Source organism: Mobula birostris, chromosome 2, assembly GCF_030028105.1.
Source record: "Mobula birostris isolate sMobBir1 chromosome 2, sMobBir1.hap1, whole genome shotgun sequence".
Classification (NCBI taxonomy): Eukaryota; Metazoa; Chordata; class Chondrichthyes; order Myliobatiformes; family Myliobatidae; genus Mobula; species Mobula birostris.
This window is the reverse complement of record NC_092371.1, coordinates 143,805,154-143,819,693: the sequence shown is the minus strand read 5'-3', so window position 1 is coordinate 143,819,693 and position 14,540 is coordinate 143,805,154. Positions and strand designations below refer to the sequence as shown.

The 14,540-nt window shown below is 43.7% G+C and overlaps 1 protein-coding gene across 2 annotated transcripts in view; it reads left to right on the top strand.

The window, feature by feature from the left end:
- orc3 (origin recognition complex, subunit 3) overlaps positions 1-14,540 on the top strand; it is an 88,226-nt gene that overhangs the window by 54,170 nt on the left and 19,516 nt on the right. For both annotated transcript variants that reach the window (XM_072249998.1, XM_072249990.1), the window contains exon 18: positions 3,340-3,456. In XM_072249998.1, coding sequence (XP_072106099.1) covers positions 3,340-3,456 — 117 coding nt within the window. The remainder of the gene's footprint in view (positions 1-3,339; positions 3,457-14,540) is intronic.

Below are 14,540 nucleotides of genomic sequence, written 5' to 3'. Positions count from 1 at the left end.
AGGCTTAGATAGAGTGGATGTGGAGAGCATGTTTCCAAAAGTGGGAGATTCTTAAGACCAGAGGGCACAGCCTCAAAGTAGAAGGGCGTCCCTCTAGAACAGAAATGAGGAGGAGTTGCTTTAGCAAGCATGTTGTGAATCTGTAGAATTCATTACCATAGAATGCTGTAGAGACCAAGTTACTGCGTATATTTAAAGCGGAGGCAGATAGGTTCTTGATTAGTCAGGGCATCAAAGGTTAATGGGAGAAAGCAGAAGAATGGGGTTGAGAGGGATAATAAATCAGCCACGATTGAATGACGGAGCAGAGCCAATGAGCCAAACGGCCTAATCTGGGTGCCACAGTAGCGTAGTGGTTAATACGACGGAATTACAGCTTGAGGTGTTGGAGTTCAATCCCAGCATCCTCGGTAAGGCGTCTCTATGTCCTCCACATGGAATACATGGGTTTTCTCGGTGTGCTGCAGTTTCCTCCCTCAGTCCAAAAGCATACCAGGTATGTTAATTGGTCTTTGTAAATTGTTAAGGTTAAATCAGGGTTGTCATGGGTTGCTGGGTGGCGCAGCTCGAAGGGCCATAAGGGCCTATTCCATGCTGTATTTCTGACTAAATAACAGTTATTGTGTGTGTTGCAACGCAGTTACAGTTATAGTTAGTTTACAGTATTTGCTGCACTGAGAAGCATTCTGGCTTAGATTTTCTGTTGCTGTTTACTGAAAATGAAAGAGAATGTGAAAGGAATGAAAGGTGCAAATGCATTGAAGGCTGAAAGAGATGTGTCCTCAAGAGGAAGTTTGTAGAGCACTCAACGGAGAGCCGTGTGAGGTTAATAAAAATACGAGCTAAACATGAAAATGAATGTAGCATTTATTAGCTGAAGAACGGTGGGAGGTGGCTGTGATTAAACATCAATGCCAGAATAGACCTGATGGGCTTAGTGGATTTAATGTGTTATTTGTTTGCAGTTTATTGTCAACTGACTGTAATATGTACATTCAAATGAAACAGCGTTCTCCTGGACAATAGTGCACCCGCAAAATATGTATCTCACACAGCATGAGAAACAAAACATTACGATAAATACTCTTAACTTAATAAAAAATAATTCAAAATGCAGATAGTGCACAGCACAGGTAAACAGTACGGTAAACAACTCACTGTCCTCATGATGAGACCCCAGTAGTGGCAGGGTATTCTTTAGTCTCAGCCTGAGGTAAGAAGCTGTTGCCCAGTCTGACAGTCCTAGTTTTGATGATCCTGTACCACCTCCCTGACAGTAGTTAGAGATTGTGGGATGGGTGGTAGGGATCGTCAACAATGCTTCGAGCCCTCTGTATACAAGCCTACCTTGCCATGAGGTGCTTTATACCCCTTCCTTCCTAAATAAGTTCAAAGTAGCCCACTTGCTAAGGACAGCTGCTTCAGCAGTGCCATTTTCCACAAGAAATACTTATTTCAGTTTTAAAGACAAATCTTCCACCCACTCTTTGTAATGATATTTAGCATAAAGAGGAAGGGGAAAAAATACCACTTTTAATCAGAGTACCACATGGAACTGTCATTAGTGAAGTGTTCCTAAGTATGAGTCAATAAGTGAAGACTGGCCTTTGAAAAGTAATGAATTAAAACTTGTATCTCGGGCTAAAAGTTAAACAAGTCCTTTAGTTGAAACAAGCATGCAGATATTGCAGTGAGCACAAAATAGGAACCAACTCACTAGGTCTGGAGATGTTGCCAAATTCAATTAAGTTACTGGAAGTGTTGGAATTACTGGAAAGAATTCCATGCCTTCCAATGAGATAATCTAAGTTATGATAAAAGAGACATTGTGTGGTGTAATAGGGATTTTTATTTTTATTTTACTAATCAAGATTGGAACTACTTTGCACAAAATTAAATAGAATTTGTGTTGGATTAAGGATTTTTCTTTAAAAGAACAACGATATAACTCCTTGAGTAGATGCATGGTCCTAATTGAACCCACCTTTCCCCACTTCTCATGCTTGAAGAGCAGGAGAATGTGGTGTTCAGGAGGGAAGGACTGTGACCTTAAAGTTTAAAAAATGTATAAATGAGTCTGGCATCCATTAAAGGTAGGTAGGATATAACACAAGAACTAGGAACAGGAGTAGACTATATGAACACTGTTCTAGTGTTCTTGCATCTTCACACCCATACTATCCACTTATTAAGAATATTCCTTAATATCCAGAATTTTTAATAAATTAATTGATCGAGCCAAAGAGCCACAATCCTCTGAATGAAACTTAGCCCTCATCTTAGTCCTAAATGTCCCACATTCTAAAACATTAGAATAAGGAACATTTTACTCCTCCTTAGTCAAGGAAATGTCCTTCCTCTCCAGCCTATCAAGCCCTTTAATAATATCATAACTTTCAGTGTATTTACTTCTCACTCTTCCAAACTTTAGAGAATGCTTGCAAACTCGCCTTCTCTGGATGCAATCTAGTGCCACACTCCCTCTATGGCAAGTGTTTGGGTTAGGATACCAAAACTGTACACAAATCTCCAGAAGCTGCCTCACCAAGACTATAATTGTAGTAAGGCAATTTTACTTTGTATTCTAATCCTTTTATGATGAAGGCCAACATTCAATTTCCCTTCCTGATTACTTGTTTCACCTGCATATTGGCTTTCAGTGACTTGTATACAAGAACATCAACTGCATTTTTTATATCAGATTCACCAATTATCTGTCCTTTTTGTATATAAAAAAAAAATACTCTTATGCTCTCCCCATTCCCAAAGACACTCAAGAAACCATACCTCTACTAATTTCCATGCCTGAATCACCTGTGTGTCATAGTTAATGTACGGGTACAATTTAGTGCAAATTGCCAACAATCCAGGGATACATAAATCATTCTTGTAGTCTAGACTCCATTCTTAAGAGACCAGCATTGCTCTTCTTGAGTTCAGTACCACCCTGACTTGGGGCTACTACATCACTAAGCTTTCATTCAGCAATAGTAAGAGATAATTGGGAGATTATTGGTAACACACACAAAATGCTGGAGGAACTCTGGATCTGTAGCATCTGCAAAATCTTTAGTATTTGTCAGTAATTAATAGGCCCAGAGACAGGTTCCTGCAAGTACTTGGATGGAGTAAGAGGAGGAGGACCCTGGCATTCATGGCTAGATATCCAAGGTAGACAGGGTTGCATCAATGGCTCTGTTTCAGATAGAATGGCAGGATCTCTGCATCCACCATTTGGTTATGATGTTCATGGTCTAAATTCTCCATTCTACAAATATTTTTGAACAGTTTCTGCCACTTTTAAAAAATTTATTGTTGAATTTCATTGTTCCAACTCAGAATGAAGCCTTGAAGAGCAATGGAGGAACTATTACTAATGTCGCACCAGACATCTGTATAATCTACAAGCTTCACCTGGAGTGTGGACGATTGATCAACCTCTATGACTGGCTGCAGGTGAGTCTTTGTTTTTGTCATTTGTAATTACACCCATTTTTGTCCCATCCGTTTTTGCATTGATTCTACCATCATTGGCAAATCCTTTCATCTTCACAATCCAATATAGGGGCAGGCCATTAGTACTGGTTGTTGTGTCCAATGATGAGACAACAATATGAGCAGACTAAACAGAGCTGCAAAACCACAGAATTTGTACTGTTAGCTAACATCTATTCTAAGGGTTTGCAGAAAGAGTTGTGAATCTTTGTAGCATGGCCACAGGAGTGGTTTTTCATTCAGAGACCGTTATTTGCTCATGCCACACCCCTGTGAGGGTAGGAATAGGATGATTTGTCAGATGAGTGCGTAGCTGAGAAATTGGCAGGGGTTTAGACTTATGGATCATTGGGATCTCTTTTGGAGAACGTATGACTTGTGCAAAAGGGATGATTTACACCTGAACCTGAGGGGATCAATATCCTCGCGGGCAGGTTTGCTAGAGCTGTTTGGGAGGGTGAAAACTAATTTGGCAAGGGGATAGGAACCGGAGTGATAGGGCTGAGGATCAGGTAGTTTGTTTACAAACAGGTGGTGTGTAGTGAGACTGCTGGCAAGGAGAGGCTGATGATAGGGTGAAATTGCAGTCAATAGGATGAGTTGCAATGTAAAAAATGGACAAAGTCAGAAAGGGTTATAAGGGTCAGGACTGAAGGTGTTATATTTGAATGCACGCATTATGTAGAGTAAGGTAGGTGAATGTGTACCACAGTTACAGATTGGCACGTATGAATTTGTGGCATCACTGAATCATGGCTGAAAGAAGGTTATAGCTGAGAACTTAACATCCAAGGATACACGTTGTATTGAAAAGACAGGTCGGTAGGCAGAGGGGTTGGGGTGGCTCTGTTGATAAAGAATGAAATTAAATCATTAGAAAGAGGTGGCATAGGGCCAGAAGGTGCTGAATCATTGTAGATCGAACTAAGGAACTGCAGAAGTAAAAAGACCCTGATGGGAGTTATATATAGACCCCCAAACAGTAGTAAAGATGTGGTCAATGTAGAAGATGCATGCCAAAAGGGCAATGTTATGATAGTCATGGGGGATTTCAACTTGCAGGTAGATTGGGGAGATCAGGTTGGTACTGGATCCCAAGAGTGGGAATTTCTAGAATACCTATGAAATGGCATTTTAGAGCAGCTAATTGTTGAGCTCACTAGGAGATCAGCTATTCTCAGTTGGGTGTTGTGCAATGAACCAGAATTGATTAGGCAGCTTAAGGCAAAAGAACTCTTAGACATAAGTGATCACAATGTGATAGAGAAGGAGAAGCTAAAGTCAGATGTATCAGTGTTACAGTGGAGTAAGGAGAATTACAGAGGCATGTGAAAGGAACTGGCCAATATTGATTGGAAAAGAACACCGGCAGGGATAATGGGCTGGAATTTCTGGGAGCAGGTTGACACCATTGTGGCTGACAAGAGAAGTCAAAGTCAACATAAAAGTGTAAAAGAGAGGTGAGAGTAAATATCAGACCACTGGAAAATGATGCTATTTTGTAAGGGTAGTAATGGGGGACAAGGAACTGGCAGACGAAATGAATAAGTATTTTGCATCAGCTTTGATTGTGGAAGACACTAGCAGCATGCAGTAAGTTCGAGAGTGTCAGGGAAGAAGTATGTGAAGTTGCTGTTAGTAGGGTGAAGGTTCTTGGGAAACTGAAAGGTCTGAAGATAGATAATTCACCTGGGCCAGATGGTATATACTCCTGAGTTTTGAAAGACATGGCTGAAGAGATTGTGGAGGTATTAATAATGATCTTTTAAAAATCAAATCATTTGGCATAGTTCCAGAGGAAAGGAAAATTGCAACTGTAATTCTACTCTTCAGAAAGGGAGAGACCAGTTTGACTTCAGTGGTTGGGAAGATGTTGGAGGTGATTGTTAAGTATGTGATTTTGGAGTACTTCGAGGCACATGATAAAATAGGCTGTAGTCAGCATGGTTTCACCAGGGGGAAATCTTGGTGACAAACCTGTTCGAATTCTTTGAAGAAGTAACAAGCAGGATAGATAAAGAAGAATCGGTGGATGTTGTGTACTTGGATTTTCAGAAGGCCATTAACAAGATGCCACACATGAGGCTGCTTAACAAGTTAAGAGCCCATGGTAATACGGGAAAAATAGTAGCATGGATAAAGCATTGGTTGATTGGGAGGAAGCAAAGAGTGGGAAGAAAGGGAGCCTTTTCTGGTTGGCTGTGGGTCTATGTTGGGACGGCTTTTTACGTTATAAATCAACGACTTGGATGAAGGAATTGATGGCATTGTGGCTGAGTTTTTGGATGATACACAGATAGGTGGAGGGGCAGGTAGCATTGAGGAAGTAGAAAGGCTAAAGAAAGACTTAGATTAGGAGAATGAGCAAAGAAGTGCCAGATGGAATACGGTGTTGTGAGGTGTATGGTCATGCACTTTGTTAGAAGAACTAGAAGGGTAGACTATTCTCTAAATGGAGAGAAAATTCAAAAATCTGAGGTGCAAAGGGACTTGAGAGTCCTCATGCAGGATTCCTTGAAAGTTGAGTCAGTGTTGAGGAAGCCAAATATGGTGTTAACATTCACTTTAGAGGACTAGAATATAAAAGCAAGTATGCAATGTTGTGGCTTTATAAAGCACTGGGGAGGCCTCACTTGGAATGTTGTGAACAGTTTTGGGCCCCTCATCTAAAAAATTATGTGCTGATATTCGAGAGGGTTCAAAAGAAGTTCATGAAAGTGATTCCAGGATGGAAAGGCTTATCATATGAGAAGTGTTTTGATGGCTCTGGGCCTCAACTCACTGAAATTCAGAAGAATGAGGGGGTGACCTAATTGAAATCTATCGAATGTTGAAAGCCCTTGATAGAGTAGATGTCCTGTGGTGGGGATGTCTAAGACCAGAAGGGACAGCCTCAGAATAGGGGTGCGTCCTTTTAAATCTGATATGAGGACGAATTTGTTTAGCCATAGAGTGGTGAATCTATGGAATTTGTTGCCACAGGTGGCTGTGGGGCTGTGATTGGGTACCTGTTAGGGCAGAGATTGATAGATTCTTGATTGGTCAGGGCCTGAAGGGATATGGGGAGAATGCAGGAGATTGGGGCTGAGAGAGAAAATGGATTTGCCATGATGAAGTGGCAGAGTTGACTCGATGGGAAAAATGGCCTAATTCTGTTCCTAGATCTTTATGGTCTGTAGTCTAATTGATAGGAATTATTCCACGAAATAAGGACTAATTGATGAGGCAATGTTATTTTTATCTCGACCTGGTGTCTGGTTGTGTTTGGATCATTCACTGATGATAACAAGATGGTATTCAGTAAGTTTCTGTCAGATTTATAACTTAAAGAAGAACATAGTTTATATTTATGGGGATCCAAGAGACTAGATGCTGGAATCTGATACAACAAACAAGGTGCTGGAGGAACTCAGTGGACCAGGCAGCATGTGTAGAGCTAATTAGATGGTAAAATATCCTTGAAAGGAATTGCATGGATGCTGCCTGACTTGCTGAGTTCCAGCAAAATCTTGTTTGATAGCTTATATATTGAAAGATCATTGACTATAAAGAATAGATGCATTACATTGAGGGATAGCTATCATCTGCCAAATGTTATGGCAGGGGTTCCCAACCTTTTTTATGCCATGGACCCCTGCCACTAACTGAGGGGTCCTTGGACCCCAGGTTGGAAACCCATATGTTATGACGAGCTCCATGTTTGGACATCCAGTCTGGTAAAGCACATAATCGTTCCTTGAGATGCTAATGTGAGAACGGGGGGGGGGCCTCCGGCAGCTGATCTTAATGAGCACGTTGATGTGCTTCATGGTTTGGCCACGTAACACTGTCCTCATTTATCTGTAGACAAGTTGGTCTCATCACCCCTGGCCTGTGCAGATTATCCGTCCTCTCTGGGAACTGCAGTAGAATCACTGATGAGGTACTTGTTCCCTCCTTTGGATTCAATCCCAGTTCCTTCTGTTGGGATACTTGCATGTGTCTGCCCCATTGATGTTGGCTGCTGTGTCCCAGCATGATTTTAAGTGACTTAATACTTTTTTTTTACCCTTCATCAGTAGTCATATTTATCATCGCTTGTCAGCTTAAAAAAGCCATGTGTTTTTCCCCTGTTGTTGATTTCCTTAATTGGATATTAATCTCCCTTCCAGTAGATACCAATTTATTTCTCAAAAATGATGTCTAGCTGCTTGTGTGTAGTTCTGTGTTGCAAAGATAATAAGTTCCTGAGTCTGGTTTTTGGTCTGCAGTGATTGAAAGAATTCAGTATGAAATCACTGGGAAAGACGCCACATGACTTGGAAATCTGAACTGTAAAGTTAATTGAGTTCTGGGAGGGGATAACTATCCAATTCATATTTATAGTAAATATCCTGTAATTTTAACCTCAGTAATGGTTAGATAAACTCCTCTCTTATCGGCGCATTATTGAGTGGCACAGGGATATCCTTTGCTCATGATACACCTTGTGTCGAACTATGATCTTGTTAAGGTTGTACTTTTAATTTTTCCTGTGCTGCTAATTCCACAGAAAAACACTAATCCTAAAGATTTGTTAGGGTGAAAAACAATAGTGGCCACGGTAGCATAATCGTTAGCCTATGCTATACAGCATCAGTGACCCACACTTAATTCTTCCGCTGTTTGTAAGGAGTTTGCACATCCTCCCCGTGACTGCATGGGTTTCCTCCAGGTGCTCCAGTTTGCTCCCTCATTCCAAAGATATACAAGCTAGTATGTTACTTGGTCATATAGGTGTAAATGGGCAGCTCAAGCTCATTAGAATGTCACTTATTTAATCAGAATGGAGTGAAATTAAAGCATACACATTCTATAATTGGTATTTTAATTGTTTGGGACAGCAGAGTTCAACTTGGGTCAGGTTAAACTGAAACTGCAGGGATACATAAGGTTTCATTATCATTATCATTACTGCAATAAAATCCCACTCGCATCATGACTAGTTGTCTTGTTATTCCTTGAGCCACACATCTCAGCTATGAAAACAAGAGTGGCGTATTTTGTCAACACACATCAAAGTTGCTGGTGAACGCAGCAGGCCAGGCAGCATCTCTAGGAAGAGGTACAGTTGATGTTTCAGGCCGAGATCCTTCGTCAGGACTAACTGAAGGAAGAGTTAGTAAGAGATTTGAAAGGGGGAGGGGGAGATCCAAAATGATAGGAGAAGACAGGATGGGGAAGGGATGGAGCCAGGAGCTGGACAGGTGATTGGCAAAGGGGATATGAGAGGATCTTGGGACAGGAGGTCCGAGGAAAAAGACGGGGGGTGGGGGGGACCAGAGGATGGGCAAGGGGTATAGAAAGAGGGACAAAGGGAGAAAAAGGAGAGTGAGAGAAAGAATGTGTGTATCAAAATAAATAACGGATGGGGTACGAGGGGGAGGTGGTGCATTAGCGGAAGTTAGAGAAGTCAATGTTCATGCCATCAGGTTGGAGGCTACCCAGACGGAATATAAGGTGTTGTTCCTCCAACCTGAGTGTGGCTTCATCTTTACAATAGAGGAGGCCGTGGATAGACATGTCAGAATGGGATGTGGAATTAAAATGTGTGGCCACTGGGAGATCCTGCTTTCTCTGGCGGACAGAGCATAGGTGTTCAGCAAAGCGGTCTCCCAGTCTGCGTCGGGTCTCGCCAATATATAAAAGGCCACATCGGGAGCACCGGATGCAGTATATCACCCCAGCCGACTCACAGGTGAAGTGTCGCCTCACCTGGAAGGACTGTCTGGGGCCCTGAATGGTGGTAAGGGAGGAAGTGTAAGGGCATGTGTAGCACTTGTTCCGCTTACAAGGATAAGTGCCAGGAGGGAGATCAGTGGGGAGGGATGGGGGGGACGAATGGACAAAGGAGTCGCGTAGGGAGCAATCCCTGCGGAAAGCAGGAGGGGGGGGAGGGAAAGATGTGCTTAGTGGTGGGATCCTGTTGGAGGTGGCGGAAGTTACGGAGAATAATATGTTGGACCCGGAGGCTGGTGGGGTGGTGGGTGAGGACCAGGGGAACCCTATTCCTAGTGGGGTGGCGGGAGGATGGAGTGAGAGCAGATGTGCGTGAAATGGGGGAGATGCGTTTGAGAGCAGAGTTGATAGTGGAGGAAGGGAAGCCCCTTTCTTTAAAAAAGGAGGACATCTCCCTCGTCCTGGAATGAAAAGCCTCATCCTGAGAGCAGATGCGGAGGAGACAGAGGAATTGCAAGAAGGGGATGGCATTTTTGCAAAAGACAGGGTGAGAAGAGGAATAGTCCAGATAGCTGTGAGAGTCAGTAGGCTTATAGTAGACATCAGTGGATAAGCTGTCTCCAGAGACAGAGACAGAAAGATCTAGAAAGGGGAGGGCCGTGTCGGAAATGGACCAGGTAAACTTGAGGGCAGGGTGAAAGTTGGAGGCAAAGTTAATAAAGTCAACGAGCTCAGCATACGTGCAGGAAGCAGTGCCAATGCAGTCGTCGACGTAGCGAAGGAAAACTGGGGGACAGATACCAGAATAGGCACGGAACATAGATTGTTCCACAAAGCCAACAAAAAGGCAGGCATAGCTCGGACCCATACGGGTGCCCATAGCTACACCTTTAGTTTGGAGGAAGTGGGAGGAGCCAAAGGAGAAATTATTAAGAGTAAGGATTAATTCCGCTAGACGGAGCAGAGTGGTGGTAGGGGGGAACTGATTAGGTCTGGAATCAAAAAGAAGTGGAGAGCTTTGAGACCTTCCTGATAGGGAATGGAAGTATATAGGGACTGGACATCCATGGTGAAAATAAAGCGGTGGGGGCCAGGGAACTTAAAATCATCGAAAAGTTTAAGAGTGTGAGAAGTGTCACGAACATAGGTAGGAAGGGATTGAACAAGGGGGGATAAAACCATGTTGAAGTATGCAGAAACGAGTTCGGTGGGGCAGGAGCAAGCTGAGACAATAGGTCTGCCAGGACAGGCAGGTTTGTGGATCTTGGATAGGAGGTAGAAACGGGAAGTGTGGGGTGTGGGAACTTTAAGGTTGGTAGCAGTGGATGGGAGATCCCCTGAGTGGATAAAGTTGGTGATGGTGTGGGAGACAATGGCCTGGTGCTCCTTAGTGGGGTCACGATCGAGGAGTAAATAAGAGGAGGTATCTGCGAGTTGTCGCTGTGCCTCGGCAAGGTAGAGGTCAGTACGCCAGACTACAACAGCATCCCCCTTATCGGCGGGTTTAATAATAAGGTTAGGATTAGTGCGGAGGGAGTGGAGAGCAGAGCGTTCGGAAGGAGTGAGGTTGGAATGGGAACAAGGTGCGGTGAAGTCGAGACGGTTGATGTCCCGTCGGCAGTTAGCAATAAAGAGATCCAGAGCAGGCAGAAGACCAGAGCGGGGTATCCATGAAGAAGAGGAGGGTTGAAGATGGGAGAAGGTCCATGAAGAACAGGAGGGTTGAAGCGGAACAAGTGCTACACATGCCCTTACACTTCCTCCCTTACCACCATTCAGGGCCCCAGACAGTCCTTCCAGGTGAGGCGACACTTCACCTGTGAGTCGGCTGGGGTGATATACTGCGTCCGGTGCTCCCGATGTGGCCTTCTATATATTGGCGAGACCCAACGCAGACTGGCAGACTGCTTTGCTGAACACCTACACTCTGTCCGCCACAGAAAGCAGGATCTCCCAGTGGCCACACATTTTAATTCCACATCCCATTCCCATTCTGACATGACTATCCACGGCCTCCTCTACTGTAAAGTGAAGCCACACTCAGGTTGGAGGAACAACACCTTATATTCCATCAAGGTAGCCTCCAACCTGATGGCATGAACATTGACTTCTCTAACTTCCGCTAATGCCCCACCTCCCCCTCGTACCCCATTCGTTATTTATTTTTATACACACATTCTTTCTCTCACTCTCCTTTTTCTCCCTCTGTCCCTCTTACTATACCCCTTGCCCGTCCTCTGGTTCCACCCCCCCCCCCTTGTCTTTCTCCCCGGACCTCCTGTCCCAAGATCCTCTCGTATCCCCTTTGCCAATCACCTGTCTAGCTCTTGGCTCCATCCCTCCCCCTCCTGTCTTCTCCTATCATTTTGGATCTCCCCCCTCCCCCTCCCACTTTCAAATCTCTTACTAACTCTTCCTTCAGTTAGTCCTGACGAAGGGTCTCGGCCTGAAACGTCGACTGTACCTCTTCCTAGAGATGCTGCCTGGCCTGCTGCATTCACCAGCAACTTTGATGTGTGTTGCTTGAATTTCCAGCATCTGCAATATTCCTGTTGTGTGGCGTATTTTGTTTTTGAATCTCCAGCTTTGCAGTGGGTCGGATTTGGACCTTTAGACCTTGAAAATTATGCAAACCCTGAGCTGTATTAACCCACAAGGCAACAACTCAGACATCTGCAGACATGCCTATCTGTTGAGGTACTTCAGAGAGGAAGTTCACTTTAATGTAGAAGCTATATATAAAAGGATTATAAATCAGCAGGGATTTTAAAAAGTGAGAATTTTAATGCTCAGGTTCTGGGATCGGATGGATTAACAGCTATTCCATTGCTGACATTTATTGCTACTCTTGGTTCTAGGCTTATCTATTACTGAGACAGAATTGTACTGTAGTTGGTTCCAGGTTCTAAGTGTTAAGCTTTCGTTGTATTAATAAGCAATCAGGTGTCAGCTTTGCAGTCTGCAATTCACAGCAACGTGTGCTTAAGTTAGCCTTGTGCTTGAAATGAACCTGGCAAGATTGTGGGCTGACTCACAGTTGCTGCCACCATTGTTAAAAACTGCCCAGCTATATTAACCTTGATATTTTCAGAACACTAATTCTTTAAAAGTTTCTTTGTAATTATTTTCCTCCATAGATGCTGCCTGACCTATTGAATTCCTCGAGTGCTTTTTATATTTCTCCAGACTCCAGAACCTGCATCCTCTGTATTTAATTATTGTTGGTACTTGCTTTGGTAAGGTTTTAGGTAATTGTGGAAATTAAATACCCAGTGTTTATGTACTTACAGCTGGCAGTTCTGTTAATTAGCTTGTTCCATTTTTATGGATGTCTTGAGTCTCCTGTCCTCCAGTGTTGCTGCAGTTTCTTCCATATCCTACAGGACTCAAATTTTCAGGCAGTTTCCAGTTCATAATACTATGTAACATTTGGAAAAACAGAAGTGAATTTAAAGTACATTGGAGCATTTATTTATAGAAATAACATCTAACTGTTCACAAAGTCATGTTTTATTTATTAAAGAGTGATTTCCAATTTTACTCACCTTCACTGAAAGTGATAGCAGTTTAACAGCTTATACTATCAGGATTATTGGCAGCAGCAGATTCCATCCAGCGTTCTCATGTATCTTTCATACCAAAATAGACTGTTTTGTTGTCTGATTTAAAAGGGTTACAAAACACTTCTTGGATGAAGTCCATTAACAATTTATGATTGGAACATCTGCTCCAGAGAAAGTCGGCGCTAAGCTCTGTCCAATACTACTAAAAGTTGCAGAATCTTTGAATTGGAGCAACGCACACAAAATGCTGGAGAAACTCCACAGGTCAGGCAGCATCGATGGAAGTGAATAAACAGTCGACGTTTCAGGTCCAGACCCTTAATCAGGACTGAAAGGAAGGGGAATGATGCCAGAGTAAGAGGGTGTGGCGAGAGGAAGGAGGACAAGCTAGCAGGTGGTAGGTGAACAACACACACAGAATGCTGGATGCTGGGGGAACTCAGCAGGCCAAGCAACATCTAGGAAAAAAGTACAGTTGATGTTTTGCTTTCCTAGATGCTGCCTGGCCTGCTGAGTTCCTTCAGCATTTTGTGCGTGTTGCTCAGGTTTCCAGCATCTGCAGATTTTCCTTTGTAGATGATAGATGAAGCCAGGTTTGGGGGATGGGGGTGGGGGGGGGGGGGGGAAGTGCGGTGAAGTATGAAGCTGGGAGATAGTAAGTGGAAAAGACAAAGGGCTGGAGAAGAATGAATCTGCTAGGTGAGTGGATAATGGGAGAAAGGGAAAGAGGAGGGCACCAGTGGGAGGTAATAGGCAAGGGAGGAGAAGAGGTAAGAGGCCAGAGTGGGGAAATGAAGAAGGGGAAAAAATTAGCAGAAGTTGGAGAAATCGATGTTCATGCCATCAGGCTGAGGCTGCCCAGATGGAATATGAGATGTTGCTCCTCCAACCTGAGAGTGACCTCATCATGGCAGAAGAGGAGGCCGTAGATCCACATGTCAGAATGGGAATGGGGAGTGGAATTGAAATGGTTGGTCACTGGGAAATTCCACTTATTGAGGATGGAAATAAGGTCCGCGACAAATGGTCTCCCAATTTACGTCAGGTCTCATCAATATAGAGGAAGCTGCATTGGATATGGTAGACGACAGATTTGCAGGTGAATTGTTGCCTCACCTGGAAGGACTGATTGGGACCCCGAATGAAGGTGAAGGAAGACAACAGGCAATAGACAATAGGTGCAGGAGTAGGCCATTCGGCCCTTTGAGCCAGCACCACCATTCACTATGATCATGGCTGATCATCCACAATCAGTATCCAGTTCCTGCCTTATCCCCATTACCTTTGATTCTGCTATCTTTTAAGAGCTCTATCCATCTCTTTCTTGGAAGCATCCAGAGACTTGGCCTCCACAGCCTTCTGGGGCAGAGCATTCCATACATCCACCACTCTCTGGGTGAAAAAGTTTTTCCTCAACTCCGTTCTAAATGGCCTACCCCTAATTCTTAAACTGTGGCCTCTGGTTCTGGACTCACCCATCAGCGGGAACATGCTTCCTGCCTCCAGCGTGTCCAATCCCTTAATAATCTTATATGTTTCAATAAGATACCCTCTCAGCCACCTAAGTTCCAGAGTATACAAGCCCAGTCGCTTCAATCTTTCAACATATGACAGTCCCGCCATCCCGGGAATTAACCTTGTGAACCTACGCTGCACTCCCTCAATAGCAAGAATGTCCTTCCTCAAATTTGGAGACCAAAACTGCACACAGTACTCCAGGTGTGGTCTCACCAGGGCCCTGTACAGCTGCAGAAGGACCTCTTTGCTCATACTCAATTCCCCTTG